This window comes from Scleropages formosus, chromosome 20, assembly GCF_900964775.1.
Source record: "Scleropages formosus chromosome 20, fSclFor1.1, whole genome shotgun sequence".
NCBI lineage: Eukaryota > Metazoa > Chordata > Actinopteri > Osteoglossiformes > Osteoglossidae > Scleropages > Scleropages formosus.
The window spans coordinates 2,044,367-2,061,723 of record NC_041825.1 but is presented as its reverse complement, the minus strand read 5'-3'; the positions used below and the strand labels follow the sequence as shown (position 1 = coordinate 2,061,723).

The window sequence follows — 17,357 nt, the reverse complement described above, 5'->3', positions numbered from 1 at the left end:
GTTACACATCACTCAGCCATACTTGTGCTTGCTTTAATTTTTAGTCGATTTTCCAAACAAATCACTGAAGGTATACAGTATATTACATTTCGCAGTTCGTGAAGAAGCAGAACGGTTGTTAGTCTGTGCTCCAAATGACTATGTATGTGCAAAGTGTTTGGTTACATCACTCGCCATAAAATCAGTGTAGAATCAGTCTTCAAGGGCTATATAAAGCGTTCAAGGAACTCTGAACGTCTTCCAAGATGTTAGTCCAGGCGAAAGTCTACTTAGTGATATCCTGGTAATCCCTGGATTTACTGTGATATTTTCGTCGCCAAAGTGCAAACGCATTGAGCCCCGTGTGAGGCGGCCCTTCATTCGGACAAGGAGCGCTCCGGTTAACACTTCTCGTTTGTCTTCCTCCCGCTTTTCTTGCTTTCTGTGCATGTGTGAGCGGCCGCCGGAGCACCGTCAGACAGAATCCTATTCATGTGTGGGGACACTGCCGGGAACCGTCGGGAGCTGACCGGACAAGCACAAAGAACCTCTGGCACACAAGACTTGAGGGCCCCCTCTCCATTCTACACACACACTAATTCAGCGCTCCCCTCCCTGTGACCAGCCTGGAGCCAGGGGTGGTCTCTCGCTATAAAAGCCCCTGCTCGACGGTTGGCCGTCACAAGTAGCCATGGAAAGCCAGAGAGTGCTATCATCCTACAGGAAGCGTTTTGGGGGTCAGGGGACCAGCGGGGGACGCACCAGCTTGTCCTCCAGCCGGTACTCCCTCCTCGGCAGCCCCAGGACCGCTCGCATCTCCGGGGGAGCGCTCCTGCTCGGGGCCGGGACCCCCGACCGGCTGGACTTTTCGGCGGACTCGATGCTGAAGGCCCAGTTCCGTGAGACGCGCACCAACGAGAAGGTGGAGATGATGGGGTTGAACGACCGCTTCGCCAGCTACATCGAGAAGGTGCGCTTCCTTGAGCAGCAGAACAAGGTTCTGGTGGCGGAGCTAAACCAGCTGCGGGGCAAGGAGCCCAGCCGTCTGGGGGACATCTATCAGGAGGAGCTGCGGGAGCTGCGCCGGCAGGTGGACGGCCTCAACGCCGGCAAGGCCCGCCTGGAGATCGAGCGGGACAACCTGGCATCAGATCTGGCCATGCTCAAGCAGAAGTAAGGAGCTGGAGCTTGTATGTTTGTGCAAGTAGAGATCCATGAGTCCCTTCTCCCTTTTGCTTGGGTTTCTCTTTTCTGTTTGGACCAAATGGAACCTCTGGTTTCAAGGATATATCTCTGTAGTCACACATCCCTGCAGTTTTGCGTATTGGTTACTAGTATTTAGTTAGCAAATACAGTATATTATTGTGATCAACTTCAGGAGTTTGGCTGATGAAAGGCTGAACCTGAAGCACAGTTCCGCTGTGGAATGTAGGCACGCGGCTCTGATACAGTCGGCTGGGATGGCATTTCATCAGAGGCAGGCTGTCAATAACAACAGGTCACCGGAGGCCAAGCAACATTGGTCAAAACAAAAAAAAAAAATCTCCAGCACCTGGAAGTGCAACTCAGAAACTACTCGGCAGTTGCGTCCTTGCAGCTGATATTTTCCTTCAGAGGAAATATGAACAAACAAACGAAACGACTAAAAACCAAAACTAACCTGAAGAGTTTAATGAAAACAGGCCATGTTAGTATATTGGTATGATTTGTATTATTTGTATGATATTTGAATGTTTCCTGACTTTGTCTGTTTCACGCACTTGCCGGAGGTGCTGGATTAGCATGAGTGCGCTTTGCAAAATAAATTAAATTCTAAACCAAGATTCCATTCTGAATAGCACAAGCAGATGTCTGTGCAGAACTATTCAGGAAAAACCTAGTCTACTTTGTGCGTGCAAATGATGTAAGCTTCACTTATTTGCAATGGAAAAGGCACACCTCCTTCTGCTTTGAATAGTAAGTTATTCAAGCAGACGCCGTGCGCTTTTCTCGTGGCACAATGGAGCGGCCGGGTCTTTGTACGTTGGCAGTTGTGTGTTACGCTGTCTTCCTTTATTGCAGTCAGTATGAGTGGCAATAGTGGGGGTGGGAAATGTGGTACATTCTCACAGTGCGAACCGGGGATACTTTGGAATCGCAATCCCATTTATTTGGCCGAGTGTGCACACGCATACAAGCAATCTGGCTTCGGTTCCCAACGGCTCGTAGTGTAGACAAAAAAAATTGAACATACACACACACACACATATAAACATACATACATACATAGAGGGATTCATTTTGGGGGGGGGGAATAAATAATGAGGGATGGAATAAATAATGAGGGAGGGAGTAAGTAAGAGGGAGAAAGTATTGCACAGACTAACTTTTAATGGACATTAAAATCTTGGTTAGGGCTACCCAGTAGTTGTTTGATTTTTAACCAAATGTGCAAACTTTTTCAAATATCAACGTTTTATGTCCCAAAACTTTGCATGTTAACTTTTGTGATCAAATGTTGCAGTAACTGGTATGTGTCGGTTCCTTACAAGATGCTCTTTAGTTATCATAACCCTCAAAAAGTTTGAACTGTGCAATGTGACATGGCAGAAATAGACTACATCAATGCTTTGATCTAACGAACGAGGAGAATTCAGAAAGCAATCTCTTATGATGGAGGAAAAAGGTGGTAAAACAAAGAGGTGCATTGTTAAACCCAAAGTGCAGATGTCTGTATTTGAAATGCAGTTTGCGTCTATTGTGTTCGAATAGCTGGTGGATTAAGTCCCATGGGGGGTCTTAATGTCTTATGTCTGTTCTATGGGAATCGACTTCTGGCGAACAGCAGTTTGGGAAATAATTTTAAGTTTGGTCTACCAAAACTTTTCCACTGCCTTTCTTCATTAGCTGGTCGTCTCCAGTTGGCCATCGTATCTAGTTCTGTAAGAAGTCTAAAATGACATCCATATAACACATTTTGAATGAAACAAGAGCCTTGCTTTGTTCGAACTGAAAGGCAAATTATAGCTTGGAGCACCGAGAATGCATAAAGAACTCTGATACAGAACACAGAGTTAAATGTTAGTGTGACAGGTGAAATTTCTGTACTAATAACAGTGACAGATAAGACAGTACTGGATTTACTATAATTGGCTCCTCTAGCTCAGTAAAGCTGGAAGTCCGGTGCTAAAACAGAACCATCAAGCTATACGAAATGTTTGCATGCTCTTTCCAGTGGAACTTGTAATGGTATTATCTTCTCCCTCATCAAAGGCTTTTTCGTTGTCACTAAACCATGTTATTTCCACCCACCGCACTATACGCTTTTGATGCCAGCTTTTGAATATACATGTTGATTATGTAAAACAGGCAACAGTTATATTGAGTTTGCATTGCTTTCACTTTCTTAGGCCAGTTCCCATCCCACCCTCAGTTTCACATCTCTGACTAATAGAAACTGTCCTGAATTCCCCCTGTCCTTCCCCAGTGCCTTCCTCCTCCTGCTGGGGTCCCCTCTCCCTTGAGCCTGCTCATAAATTGGGTCTGTAACTTGCGTGATGGCATGGAACCCACGGATGGGGCCATTGTGAGAGAACAAGAAGAGCGACGGGGTAATTGTCAGGTTTTACTGGAGGGTGGTACAGGGATCTACTGAACACCAGCGGTGAAGAGCAAGAGCAGCAAGGCTATTGTCATGAGGGAGTTGAGCGTTCGTACAGCTGCAGATCCAAGGAGACTTCATTCTCGACCTCTGCGTGGATGTGTGGTTGTGCAAGCAAGTCAACTTTGCACACGTGCTGGTGTATTTGTGTGCGTGAGACATCGTAATTAAGAATGGTAATGTAGGTTCATGAAGAAATATGAGTGGTGAACAGTTTGAGAGCACGAGGAATTAGGTTGATCATCACCCAGAGGTCTCATTCCCCTTGTGTAAAATATGAATGACCAGTGTAACCTTTGGGGCTACTGGCTATGGCCAATTTTGTAACAGTGATTTGGTCTTTCTCCATCAGACTGCAGGATGAGATCAACTTGCGTATGGAGGCGGAGAACAACCTCAGTGTCTTCAGACAGGTGAACAGGTTCCACTTTCATTTTTGACAAACATACATTTCTAGGAGGAACTTGACTAAGCTGAACTAAGTAAAGAGTAGATCTTCTGTTTTTTACATAATTTCCATTTTGATCTTCTTGCTAACTTTCCATAAACCCGTTGCTGCCATGGCTCACTTTTTCTGAAGGATGTCGATGACGCTGCTATGAATCGCGTTCAGCTGGAGAGAAAGATAGATGCATTACAGGATGAGATCAACTTCCTGAAGAAGATCCATGAGGAGGTGAGCCACTTTTTACATCATTTGCCTGCATGTTTATTCCACGGCTCGGCAAAACACACATCACAGTTTTCACAACTTCTAAAAGTCGGATAATTACTGAGGAAAAATGTAGGACTTGGTGTGGGTGTTCTCAAAAAGAAAACTGCACAATGAAAAAAAATATCTTTTATCCCTGCTATGCAAATACAAGAAAATGCAGGATTAGCAATATATGTCTACGTGTATCTTTTTCATTATTGGATGGAAGTATTAGGCCTTGACTTCTTAAAAGAAGAAGACCATTTATGCCCGCTGTTTTGCATTTCTTTAATCTTTGCCATGATAAGCATCTTGAAATATTATTTTATTTCAGAGTAAATATCAATGAGCTGTAAAAATTATGCTTTTTTGAATTTAAAAATGCGAAAAGTTGTTCTTCGGGGCTGACGATTTGACTCTACATGCTGTATGCGGCACTTCCGTTGACTTACACTCCTCTGTATCCCCATCAGGAGCTGCGTGAACTGCAAGAGCAGCTGAAGGCCCAGCAGGTACATGTGGATATCGACGTGTCGAAGCCGGACCTGACGGCTGCGCTGAAGGACATCCGGCTCCAGTATGAAGCCATGGCTGCATCAAACATCCAGGAGACGGAGGAGCTGTACCGTTCCAAGGTCTGTTCTTTAGCTGATGCTTTCCTCCAAAGCAACTTAACGTTAAGCTACTTACAATTATTTACCCATTTATTTTTTTTTTTACATTTGACCGGATGCTAGAGTAATATGTGCTCAAAAAAAGAGTCCAAGAACAGGTGACTCCGGCTGGTGCCAAATCCTCCAAAAATGAAACAAATTACAGACACCCCTCGACTTACACAAATAGACTGTTCTTCAACCCCTTACGTAAGTCAGAAGTTAGGTATGTCAGATTCCCCCTCCGCCCCCCACCATTCAACATAGGCTAGCCTACCTTTGGCATTTGTTGTAAACACGGGTATAAAAAAATTACACAATATAATTATCCCATAAATTTCAGAAGTATTAAATGTCTGTCTTATTATTGTTGATTTCATGCTAGCTGTTCCTTCCGCTGCTCCTTTATACGTGCAGCATTTTCAGTATCGTATTTATAGTCGATACAACTGAACCTGGTTCCCATGCTATAGACCATAATCTTTGTCCACCTTCATACTTCCTTTTTATTTTCAATTTCATCCCCACATCAATTGCAGGATGCTTGTGCACATTTACCACCAGGCATTGTGAATAATAAATAGGGTAAAAATATGGGAGAAAAAGCACTATGCTAACGAGAGGACATGTGTTCATGACTCAAAACACGTAAGAACTGGGAAGAAGCAGCTTCCTGCCTTGTCTGGTTATGCCAACTTGCGCTTAGCGAATTTCAGATGTTTTACATAGAATAAAAATGCTATCCGTAAATAATGTGTGTGTCAGGAATTTTTTACGTAAATCCAGATTTACATAAGTCGAATTTACACAAGTAGAGGGTGTCTGTATAAGGTATCATGAGGCCCACACTCTCAGTTGTGATTGTATTTGTATATTAAAAGTGAAACCAAAGGTGAAGGTAAATCACAGATGCGTTTTGGCCACAGGCCATCCTCAGCATGTGCATACATTAGAGAAACGTAAATAAATTGCAATCAGACAAGATCATGTGATAGCTAATTACATAACAACATTTGTTATATCTTATGCCTCATTGTACCTCGTGATACCTTCTACTTAATTTTTACTGGAGCAATTCAGTGAAGTACCTTCTTCAAAGGTAGTACAGCAAGAGACTGGATTCAATCCTGACTTCTAGGTCCAAAGGTGACAGCTGTAACCACTAGACTGCCTGTTGTACCTGCCATTCTGTTACCTTTTCCTGTTACACCATTGTCGTTACACCCTGCATTGGACTCCTATTCTTTCAACCGTCGTTTTCATTGACGTTGACATTCATTGACCACCTGTAGACCCTTCGTTCGGGTCTTACAATCTTGGTCTCAGTTGGTGGTGACCAGTGGCAAGTTCATATGGATTGTTGATGGATTGTTCACAGCATTAATAAAATACCTCAGTGTGGAAAAGAACTGCACCAAAATAATCGGATGCAATGGTTTAAAAAAAAAAAAAAAAAAGTTGGATTTGCGCAGTGCTTTGTGAAGTAATGAACGGTTACGACTGCCTCCTCTAGTTTGCTGACTTGACTGACGCAGCGAACCGCAACAACGAAGCTCTGAGGTCGGCAAAGCAAGAGGCCAACGAGTACCGCAGGCAGATCCAAGTTCTCACCTGTGACCTGGAAGCACTTCGTGGAACCGTGAGTTTTTCTCGGTCAAATCCATAATCGTGATATTTTTCGAAATGAGCCGTGGGTACAGCTACATTACGGTGAGAAAGTATCGCGTAGTTCCTCCAACTCAGTGACTGCAATTATTCATTTTTGATTTGCTCATCAAGTCATGACCTGTATATAATTTTACCATGAACATGGTACACACTGTTTTGAACTGTGGTGCTACAGCGTTTCCCTGGTCTTGTGTAATTTTAAAGTGTTGTCAGTGATGGAGCATGATGGGAACTCCCTCTTGTCCTGGCAGAATGAATCTCTGGAGCGGCAGCTGCGTGACATGGAAGACCGCTTTGCCATGGAGAGTGCGAACTACCAAGACAGCGTAGGTCGCTTGGAGGAAGAGATCCAGGCTCTGAAGGAGGAGATGGCTCGGCATCTGCAGGAGTATCAGGACCTTCTCAATGTGAAGCTTGCCCTGGACATTGAGATTGCCACGTACCGCAAGCTCCTGGAGGGCGAGGAGAGCCGGTGAGGAAAGGGTTGAGCGCGAGATGGATGGAGGTGGTAAAAGAGGAGACCAAGAAGGGAGGGGGGTTGAAGGGCATGGAGAAAGTGGAAGATTCCCTTCTTGCAGTGCAGAAGATGGACTGGTGGAATGGGGGAGCAGCACAATGAGGAACAAGGTTGAAACTCAGCGGACTACGGAGAAGGGAGACAGTAAGGATGAGGCGAGAAAGAAAATGTGCTGATGCAGGGAAAAGTCCAGAGTAGATGAAAGAAATGTAATTTTGTAATAAGCTATGTCATTATAAAAAAGAGTAATGTTTAAACTGGCAGCCATTCTGCATCTGCGTGCTGTTTTTCAGCGCTGTGTTTTAGGGGAAACGGACTAGATTAAACGATGAGAATGATGAGCTGGTAGCCAGAGCCACTAAACCGGAGGAATGGCAGGGAATGAGAAACCAGCAGGTGTCTGTGGGAGGTCATGCTACGTACTGGAGGAAAGATCTGGACTGTTTTGCCCAGCTGAGTTGGGGTCATCTTTTCTCCATAGGATCACTGTTCCCGTGCAGAGCTTCTCCAACCTTCAGGTCAGAGGTAAGACACACATGGTCACGTCAAACTGCAGCACCAATGTACCCAGGGGCTCCAGAACCTTCCACTTGGCACCCAGTGCTTCCAGGACAAGCTCTGGAGCACAGCACCCCTCCCTGCCTTACAATAAGCCCCGATCAGTAGTGAGTCAGTGTAAATGTGTAAGTAAACATTTCTAATCTTGCACACTAAGCTACGGTAACGCTCACTCACAAAGTATCATTGACCACTTACCCAAGTCAGGGTCACGGTGCTTTGGAACCTATCCCAGAAGCACAGTCTTGATGCCAGGGTGCAAGGGTAACAAACCCTTACAGGGTAACTAAAAGTGTAAAAATGTTTCGTTCCAGAGTCGAACTTGGACACCAAGCTCTCTCCTGAGGCCCATGTCAAGAGGAGCATCCTGGTGCGAACCGTGGAGACCAGAGATGGGGAGGTACGTCCACAGAATATTCTGTGTTTAGATCCACGTGGTGTAATGTCATGCAACGTACAGTCGGTAAGTTTGTTTTACACCCCTAGGGAAAATTCAGATTTAAACTCTTTGCACAGCAGTGCCACACGGTGGCCACTCTTAGAACTTATTGACTGCACCACATACACCTGGCTGCACAGGAATGACACTCCTCAGTTCTTAGAGTAAAGATCACAGTGGCACAAACACATAAAAAGTCTGTAACTTCTCTCGTACGCTGGAGGTGTCGGTAGTTCTGTTGGGGCTGAAGCTACATGACATCTACAGATAAGGGCTCAGTCTCAGGAACGTTCAACTAAACCAGATGAAAAAAAAACTGGCCGTTGCACTAACAAGCATCTGTCATATTTTTGCTTGCAATTGCAGTGATGACTTAGCAAAAATGTTGCTAATGTCACCTTATCCCCATTAATGTCTTTAACTGTTTAATTTTAACTCTAGGATTTTCAAAAAAATCCTCAACAGTAATGAGAACCCATTGTGTTATAGGGGTTACAGAGGAAAAAAATTACCTTTTTAAAGCATGAAAAACAAAAATCGACTCATCTCGTCTTCATCATCATCCTTAACTTCTGGATGAGGCATCGTGGAAGCATCAAACTTTATTTAAACTTTTTTAAAACCTGTTTGTATCTATGACAACCACTTGGACAAATGCAACAGCAATGAGAAACAAGCCCGGACACACAATATTTTTATTACTCATAGTGCACTGAGATTTTTAACAGTTATTTATGCATTATTTCACATTTTAACGAGATTTAGGTTGCTGTATAGGAAACTGGTTTTAAAAAGAAAAAAAACTATGGGTATTCTTTTACAGACATATAAAAATTAAATCCACTTTACAGTAAGGAGATTTCTAGCAAAAAAAAAAGTGATAGAAGTTAAATTTATAATATATTTTATCTCCAAAAGTGTGAACAGCCATAATATAAATATGGTGTTGAAGGCTTGTTTGAGGCTAAGCAGCTGAAATCTCCGCGGGTTCCAGCGACTGACCCAGGGGGCGGTCACTGAAAATGCCTTTCCTCCACAGTTCCAGCAGAGGTCGCTACAAGTAACTCATCACGGAGCTGCTGCATCCTGCGGGGTCAGCTGTACTCGTCATGGGCCTCAGGCCGTGCATGTTTAATAACTGGCCTGTTGACTGACAGAAACGCACCGTGCAGGACAAATAAATTAGCCAAGGTCGCACTTTGATTTCCCAGAATAAAAATATCTGTTTTGTGTGCGACGTCATTCATTAGCGCCAAGTAGGTATCAAGGTGCCTCTCTTCACAGAGAAAAATTTACTGGTCTTATGTCTGTTGATTAGCAAACACCACCCTAATTATGCTGGATTTATTTGGGAATAAAGACACTCGATGTAATGTATAAAGAAATTATGAAACTTTTAATTGAAAGTATAAATACAATAATTTCACTACAGTTAACTGTAAATGTAACTAGAAATATAAAATTTATAAGAAAAACAGCTAGATAGCTGGTAATGTAGTGGTTAGAACTAATGCTGCTGGACCCAAAGGTCGCAGGTTTGAATCCCACCTCCAGCTGTTATACTCTTGAGAAGATACTCACCCTAAATTGGTCCAGTAAAATTACCCTGCTGTATAAAAGAGGAAAATATTTGGAAGTAGCTTAACATTGTAAGTTGCTTTGGAGAAAAGTGACAGCTAAATGAATAAATACTAAAAAACATTAACATTAAAATAAATTTCAGTATAATAATTTAAATGTAAATTAAAGTTACGTGCAGCTACTTGTGTAATGTGCACTGGTTTAAACTGTGGCACGTGACAAATTGACTGTACCCTAGAGTCACGTGTCTGCATCCAGATCTCTCATTCTGTTGATGCAATAAATGAGTAAACGTAAATGTAATGTGGTAAGAAATCAGTATCATAACACCGCTCCGCAGCCTCAGCAGAGCATCTTGGGAATGCACGTCTGTGATTCGAGTTGCTGTGTGCACAGAGATTTGCACATGTACACGTGGAATTTGTTCTTTCTCTGCAGGGTCACTGTACCAGTGCAGAGATCAATACATGTACACTTGCACATGCACGCATACACACACACACACAGAGAGAGAAACCTCCCTTGTGCACTGAGTCAATCAACGCTGCTGTTTGCTTGTGTTTCAGATCATTAAAGAGTCCATGGCCGAGAGGAAGGACATGCCCTGAGCGACCCATCGATGTCCACCCACAGTCCGCTTCCTGACGCTTCCCTATAATGCTAGTGTGCTGTGACCTCCGACCTTTCCAGCCCATCGTCCTGTCTTGCCACATTCTACCTTCTGTCCCCGTCTTGTACCGAACGCCTCGACACCCATCGCGTCTTTACCCCACGTAGCCCCTCGGTAATAAACATCGGCCGTGTCCCCGCACACCACCCTCACGTGCACGACGGACACGCAAGGCTTATATTTGTCTCACTTTTCCCAACGTGTCCCCGGTTAATTTCCCAAGACCCCTTCAGTAGGGATGCGGAAGAGGGCGGTGACACTCGGTCCCCAGGGGAAGGAGTGTTGCTGCCTTGCGTGGGCGAGTGAAGAGTTAGAGAGCGAAGACGTAGGCTGTGATGTCCCTCTCGGTGGAGAGCGAGCCGATGTTGTAGGTTCCGCAGGGGCCGAGTAGCAGGAAGACCAGGCAGCGGAAACTTGCTTAGAAGTCAGATCGGAGCGCGATAGATGTTGTAATTTGCATGTGGATTTCTGTAGGTTGAAGTAGGTCATAGTACTTTGTTTTATACTCCGTTTGTACCTTGACATATCCGAAAAGGCCACTTTCCCTGAACGTCACCCCCGTACCTTTACACTGCCACCACCACTGCACTCACAGTTGCCTCTCCTGCCTTACATATGGGTTCGGCTGGTGGCCCTGGGAAACGAGCAGGAAGCCGTGCGTGCGGGGATTAGAACAACGTGCGTTTCAACCTCAGTCCCGTCTCACACACGTCGGCGTGCTCCGGCGCTCCAACACAAACAAGGGCCTTTGTGTTTTCTCGCATATTTGGCGGGAACTAACGCCGTAGCGACGGCTGCCGTCGAAAAGGTGACCACGGGCGTTTGTGCATCATTGGGGCGCTGTGCCGACAAGGCCATTTGGGTTAGCGGTAGGAACTTGGATCCAAATCAAAAGCACGGATTGCAAATACAGGCAGAACTCAAACAATGTCCAGCTGGGATGATGTAAACACATCGGAGCGAAACACAATCCTCACAGAACAATAGGAGTAATAGGTGTGTCGAAATGGCAGGAGAACAGAGCAGGCACCCTAGCAGCAATTTGAAAAATTAAAAAAAAATATGTCTGTGTGTGTGTATATATATATATATATATATATATATATATATATACTTACATATACACATATATAATTACACATATATAATTACATATTTACTGCTTTTTTCCAGGCTTCAACAACGCTACCAGCCCAACATCTGCGTCTCACTTTTGAACTGCACTTGTCTCCCACCCCAGTGTCCACGTCCCCCGACCCCCCCCATCCCCCCTCATCACAGCATTTGAACCCCGTGGCTTTATTTGATGGTAGACTTTACTGCACCTTTACTACGCTTCTAGCAACACACAGCTAGATTCTCACAAGCTGCTGTTTAAAGTAACGGCAAAAGTTGCCCAGAATAATTACCTTACCCTTAGGCGTGACGTTGTTTTTAACAAATTAACAAAAATAAAGAAAAAAAAAAATCACCAGATTTAACTACTGTTGTTTGTGCTCTACATTAATTGACATTATTTGCGTTTTGGTGAAATGTGTTCATTAGTTGTGTGTTTGCTGTGGTAAATCAAAGTCATTTACAGCATATATGGAGTTGATTTTAGGAAGAGGCTGCGTTTATATTGTCAGGTACATGAGATCAGGACAACACAAGGGCCCTCTTTGTTCACCTGGAAACACTGTATCTGCCAGCCTCATTCATGCAGATCGCAGCGAGAAGTGAGTGTGCGGATCGCATTGCGTAACCGAGGAGAAAGAGCCCTCGGTGCGCATTTGATCCCCGCGGGCCGCACGTTCAGATCTCGGCCCCAGGATAGGGCGTGTGGTATGGAGTGTGTGTCGGTGTGTATCTTTCCCTGCGTGTCACTGCTCATGTCTGCCAGCAGCGCCGTGTACTCGTGGCCGGAAAACCACAGGCATGTTGTTTTTGGGGTAAAAGAAAGACGGAAATCCGAGAAAGTGTCGGTTTTATAGGCGGTCGATCTCGTTATCGAATCGAATCGTTATCTCGCCCTTCGCATCAGTTCGTTTCCTAACCGTCGCACCTTGAAGGAGAAATTACCACGTGGATATTCCGAAACGTCTCATAACCGAAGGCTGGATTGTTGAGCTTTCACTGCGTTTAAACCTTTCCTTAGGTGGGTCATTTCTACAGGAACAGTTCAGCGTAAGAACTAAGATCAGTGGCACTACAGTAGGAGGTGGGATTGGGACCTGGACCCTTAGACTGGGAAGCTGTGACTCCAGCCATAACTCAGCTGCTGCTCCCATCACTTACCGCTCCCTTCGTTCAGCCCTGAAAACTGAAATGAGTGGGACAAATGTGACAGAAACATAGCAGAGTAAGAAAGGACAGATCACTGGAGCGCTAGAAACGATGTTCTCCTAAAACCAGTGTGAGAAGATGCCGGAAGGAGAGAGAGAGACCTGGGATTTACCGTGCTCGACACCTGGGCGCCTCTCGACTGAGAATCCAAGGCAGAATTTCAGCGCCGCGTTGCACGTGTGCGACACACCGAGCCGCCCATCCGTCCCGTACCGTGTGCAGATGACAGGAAACGAGGGCAGAGGAGCACAAATTATTATCACGGTTATTATTTCAGGGTGATCATCCTGACTGAGATGCACTAGAAAGAAATCATGAGGTACCGAAGAAGGTTTTTTTTCAGGAAAGATATTATTTTGATGAAAATAACAAGCAGTTTTGCGCAGTGAGTGAATATGACTGTAGTTGAGATGAATGTACGAGTGTTTATTTTGGGGATTCCTCATAAGTACAACAGCTGCTAGGATCTCCGTATAGTGTAATAATGCGGTACAGGCGCAGCGATTTAGGTCTCGTTTTCTTCGAGCCCTTCTGGAAACCGACCCCCAGCTGCGGCGATGGGATCCAAACGGCCGGACCTCTAACCGCAGGTCCCGGGTACGAGAACTTGGAGTTGTGGACGGGGATTTAGTCGCTGACGGACAGGTCTGGCCCCACACGGCTTCACCAGATGGTCGTGCGTAAATCCAATTGAAGGCCCTGAGGGGTTTGTGAAGGAAGTGCGGCTCCAGAACATGCACCCCCCCCCCCCCCCCCCCCCCCCACGCTTCCCCACTAGGGAGTGTATGTTGTGTCCACCAGGGTAACTGACACTGGTGACTCTTCCTGATTTCATTTACTGTCACTGATTAACTGCCCTTTCGGCTTCTGCAGCTGAGTTTTGCTGGAGACGCCAAGCAGCTCCAGAGAGCAGCAGAAGCACGTCATCATCTTGCTTTCCTGACAAAACATAACAGTGACACCCGTTGTACTTCGCAGACCTTCCGGTAATCGGTACGTTGCTGCTGGGGATGTTTTGCGTTGAGCCCCCAGCGCATGTTGTGCTCCTTCTGCCTGTGCAGAACTCGCTCTCTGGTCCTCTTCTTTTTTTCTTCATCTTCTTTGCATTTCCACTGGAACTCACTTTTAACATTTACATGTGTTCATTTATCAGACGTTTTTCTCCAGAGCGACAAACATCTCATAGAAAATACAATGCGTTCATTACATTTGGAGAAAGAGACACCAAGATACAGACGCGTGACTCCGAAGTTACTTTTCACCATATGAGCCAACGTTCATGACACGAGTAGCTGCATAAAACTTTATCCGAATATCGACGATTCCTGATCACCTTCCTCGTAATATTTTTTTTTGAGCTACACATAGGGGCTCGGTGGCACAGCGAGTAGTGCTGCTGTCTCACAGGTTCGATCCCCACTCAGTCTGTAGAGTTTGCATGTTCTCCCCGTGTCTGCGTGAGTTTCCTCTGGGTGCTCTGGTTTCCTCCCACACTCCAAAGACATGCTGTTCAGGTTCCCCCATAGTGTGTGAGTGACAGAGAGAGGGTGTGTGTTCCACTGATGTATGGATGAGTGACCCAGTGTAAGTAGTGCATCTAGCAGTGTAAGTCACCGCGGTCAATAAGGTGTGTGGGCTGATAACACTACATAGAGTTCATTGGAAATCGCTTTGGAGAGATGTGTCCTCTAAATAAATATAAACATTTACGTTATATTACAGGAGTAGCTGTGTAAAGGTTTATCCAGGCATGATGTTAAAGTTATAGTGCATGAACATTTACACCTTACATGAACTTAAGAGATGATGGGCAAAGTGAGCCTGGAAGAGGTGAGTTTTAAGACCCTTTTTAAATGTGGACAGGGATTCAGCAGTTCTGAGTGAGAGGGGAAGGTCGTTCCACCACAACGCAGCCAGAACCGAGAACCTCCGTGCTTTACCTTTCGTGCGCGGGACCACCAAGTGGGCAGATGTGGAAGAGAGTAGCAGTCTAGTAGGGTGTTGCGGTTGATACCTGCCTAGCTGGATAGCTTTTTTCCCTTATGGCTCGGGATAAAGAGGTGTATGGAAATAAGCTACATAACAATTGTGGAAAACATGGAAAGAAACTCAAATGCACAATGATGTTCTGGAAGTTTGGAGAATTTGACCCGAGCGGCTGGGGTAATTCTAGGAGTCCACTGGGACGTCTTTGAGAGGAGAGAGGAGGTGATGGGCTGATGGTGGGTGTCAATCAAGAGCAGTGTCTGCAAATCTGAGGGTTTTGCGGGCAAAACCCCTGGCAGTTTAGAGTGTCCAGTTCACCTGAACTGCATCTCTGTGGACTGTGTGAGGAAACCAGAGCACCTGGAGGAAACCCACACCAACTCGGCGAGAACATGCAAACTCTACAGACTAGGCTGGGTTCCGACCTACGTCCAGCCAGCCCGGGTGCTGTGGGGCAGCCGCGTTACCTGCTGCGCCGCTGTGCCACTCCGCCTGTAACTACTCCGTAACGTCACCTGAGCGCTTAGAGCAGTAGCGCGGTACCGTACCCCTTTTAAACCATGCCGTCACTGTGCAGAAGATCGACAATTCCCATAGCGGGAAGTGAGCGAAGCACCACGGCTTCACAGCGTGGCGTCAGCGTCTCACATGCACACCGATCTCTGGTGCAGCAGCCCTCCCTGACGTGAGAGGGGCCGCTTTACCACTCCGAGGGCCTGAAATTACCACGCGTGAGAGAAAAGGCCAATCTGTGGCTCAAGTGGGAGTCAGAGCAGTCAGTGCCGCCCACGGGATACATGGCACTAGACATCTAAATTACTCTTCACCCGACCGAGCAAGCAAAGTGGCTTCGGAGTCGGGACAGAAGCCAAGTGCTTAGGGTTACAGAAAACCTACAGCAAATTATTTACCATCTGTGGTCTACTATTTACAAGTCAAATAAAAATATGAAGTGAAAAAGCACAGGAACAGCTAATTTTCCATCTGAAATTGTGACGTTCTAATCTGTTCTAAAGAATCTTACTGCATTAACTGGTGTAAATCTGTGCTGTTCTTGGAGATGTGTGTCACTTTAGATCAAATAGATGTGACCCGTGGGTCTGGCAGTGTCTCCCCTGAGGAAAAGCTCTTTTTTGGCGAAACCATGGATCCGCAGAGAGGTGTGAAAAGGAAGGGCGGGTCTTTCACACACTTCTGAGGGGAGACGGACACTGAAACGTGAACCAGATGCTGAAAAACAGGAACGCGAGCAAGAACATCTGAACGGGCTGCGAATGTTACCCCAACAGGCACCTTGGACCTTCACTCTACTCCAGTGGTCCTCATTACCCCCCCAGGTTCATCTTACGAGAAGGTTTAAGTTTCCTGGTTCATGAAGAAACTTCACTGGGGGTTTCGTTTCTTTGACGCTTTCCTCCAAAGTGACTCTGTGTTAGTGAGCTGCAGTGATTTACCCATTATTATTACAGCACTTTTTAGGGAAAGTGCCTCGCTCAAGGGTATTACAGTCGGAGGTGGGTTCAAACCTGCAACTTCCGTGTCCGCAGAGAGCAGCTCTAACGCGTAGGGTGTCAGCTGCCCCTTGCCTTTGGGTGTGGAGGTCATGGGCTCAAATCCCACCCTGAAGCATTGCTGCAGTATAAACAGGCGGATCAGCTTTGCAGAGCTGTTTATGTGACGCGCACAAAGGGGAGCTGAATAAAGGGTTAATAATAAACGTAAAGGATCACAATAAACTAACTGTGACAAAGTTTCAAAGCGCTAAAAAGCTGGAAAAGTTTCTCGTTTTTAACGCGCTTGTTTTATTTCTCGAGAGAAACTCAACGACGCGGAACGAAACCGCCGCCAGGGACCGTGGTAAAAGTAGTAGAGCACGAGCCACGAGCCACGAGCCGACCGCCCCGGGAACAGCGGGCGCGTCCCCGACAAGGAGGTGCGGAGGTGTCGTGCGGGGCGGCGGGAGCGCGCATCCCGGAGCCTTTCTTTCGCCCTCTCGTTTCCCTTGTTTTTCTGCCGGAAAAGCGTCCGGCTCGCGGGCGGCACGGGCACGGGCACGGGCACGGGCACGCGCACTCAACCCGAACTTCACCCACGACTTTCAACTCGCCGAGGGAGCGCGCGCGCGGGCTGCCGTGGCTTTCGGGAAACACCGACCGACTCCCCGTTGAGCTCTTCTGCATAATCGTTCCTATATTTTATTACTTTTGTTTTGTATCTTTTTTCAAAAGGAAGAAAGATACATGTAATATACAAGCGTAGAACATTCTGGGTCCCGAACAACTTGCGCAGGAGTTCATGTGGCGAAGAAGAAGAAGCAGCTCGGACCTCCTTCCTTCTTCAAGATGCCGGTGAGACGAGGTCATGTGGCTCCGCAGAACACCTACCTGGACACCATCATCCGCAGGTTCGAGGGACAGAGTAAGTGAAGCGCTTCACGTGCCCTGCCGCTGTGTCTTATTTACGCCGCTACACGTCTACGTCTACGTGTACGTGTACGTGTACGTGACGCACAACAGCAGCGCAGCTCACACAGTTTCCTTGTCGAATGTAAATAATGTAATGGGGCGTCGATCGTACTTCCTAAAAACTGAATGTTTCTTTCTCTTAAAAGATAACAGAAGATTCTTTCATTTAAATACACTTGTGT

At 46.0% G+C, this 17,357-nt stretch overlaps 2 protein-coding genes across 2 annotated transcripts in view; both read left to right on the top strand.

The window, feature by feature from the left end:
- Positions 1-670: 670 nt before the first annotated feature.
- Positions 671-11,484, top strand: gfap (glial fibrillary acidic protein). Its single transcript, XM_018726605.2, has 9 exons — positions 671-1,152; positions 3,972-4,032; positions 4,200-4,295; positions 4,787-4,948; positions 6,480-6,605; positions 6,886-7,106; positions 7,633-7,676; positions 8,024-8,109; positions 10,296-11,484. The coding sequence occupies exons 1-9, from the start codon at positions 671-673 to the stop codon at positions 10,335-10,337; spliced, it is 1,320 nt and encodes a 439-aa protein (XP_018582121.1). The 3' UTR covers positions 10,338-11,484.
- Positions 11,485-16,936: 5,452 nt separating this feature from the next.
- The window catches only part of LOC108919880 (potassium voltage-gated channel subfamily H member 6-like), a 31,402-nt gene continuing 30,981 nt past the window's right edge, over positions 16,937-17,357 (top strand). Inside the window, exon 1 of the mRNA XM_029246591.1 lies at positions 16,937-17,128. Coding sequence (XP_029102424.1) covers positions 17,053-17,128 — 76 coding nt within the window. The 5' untranslated portion in view covers positions 16,937-17,052. The remainder of the gene's footprint in view (positions 17,129-17,357) is intronic.

What these genes read in the sequence shown, in the direction of transcription:
- gfap (XM_018726605.2), top strand. Translation starts at nt 671, where the DNA reads ATGGAAAGCCAGAGAGTGCTATCATCCTACAGGAAGCGTTTTGGGGGT. An exon ending in TGGAAGCACTTCGTGGAACC is followed by an intron (nt 6,606 to 6,885) that starts GTGAGTTTTTCT and finishes TTGTCCTGGCAG; the next exon opens with AATGAATCTCTGGAGCGGCA. An exon ending in TGGAGACCAGAGATGGGGAG is followed by an intron (nt 8,110 to 10,295) that starts GTACGTCCACAG and finishes CTTGTGTTTCAG; the next exon opens with ATCATTAAAGAGTCCATGGC.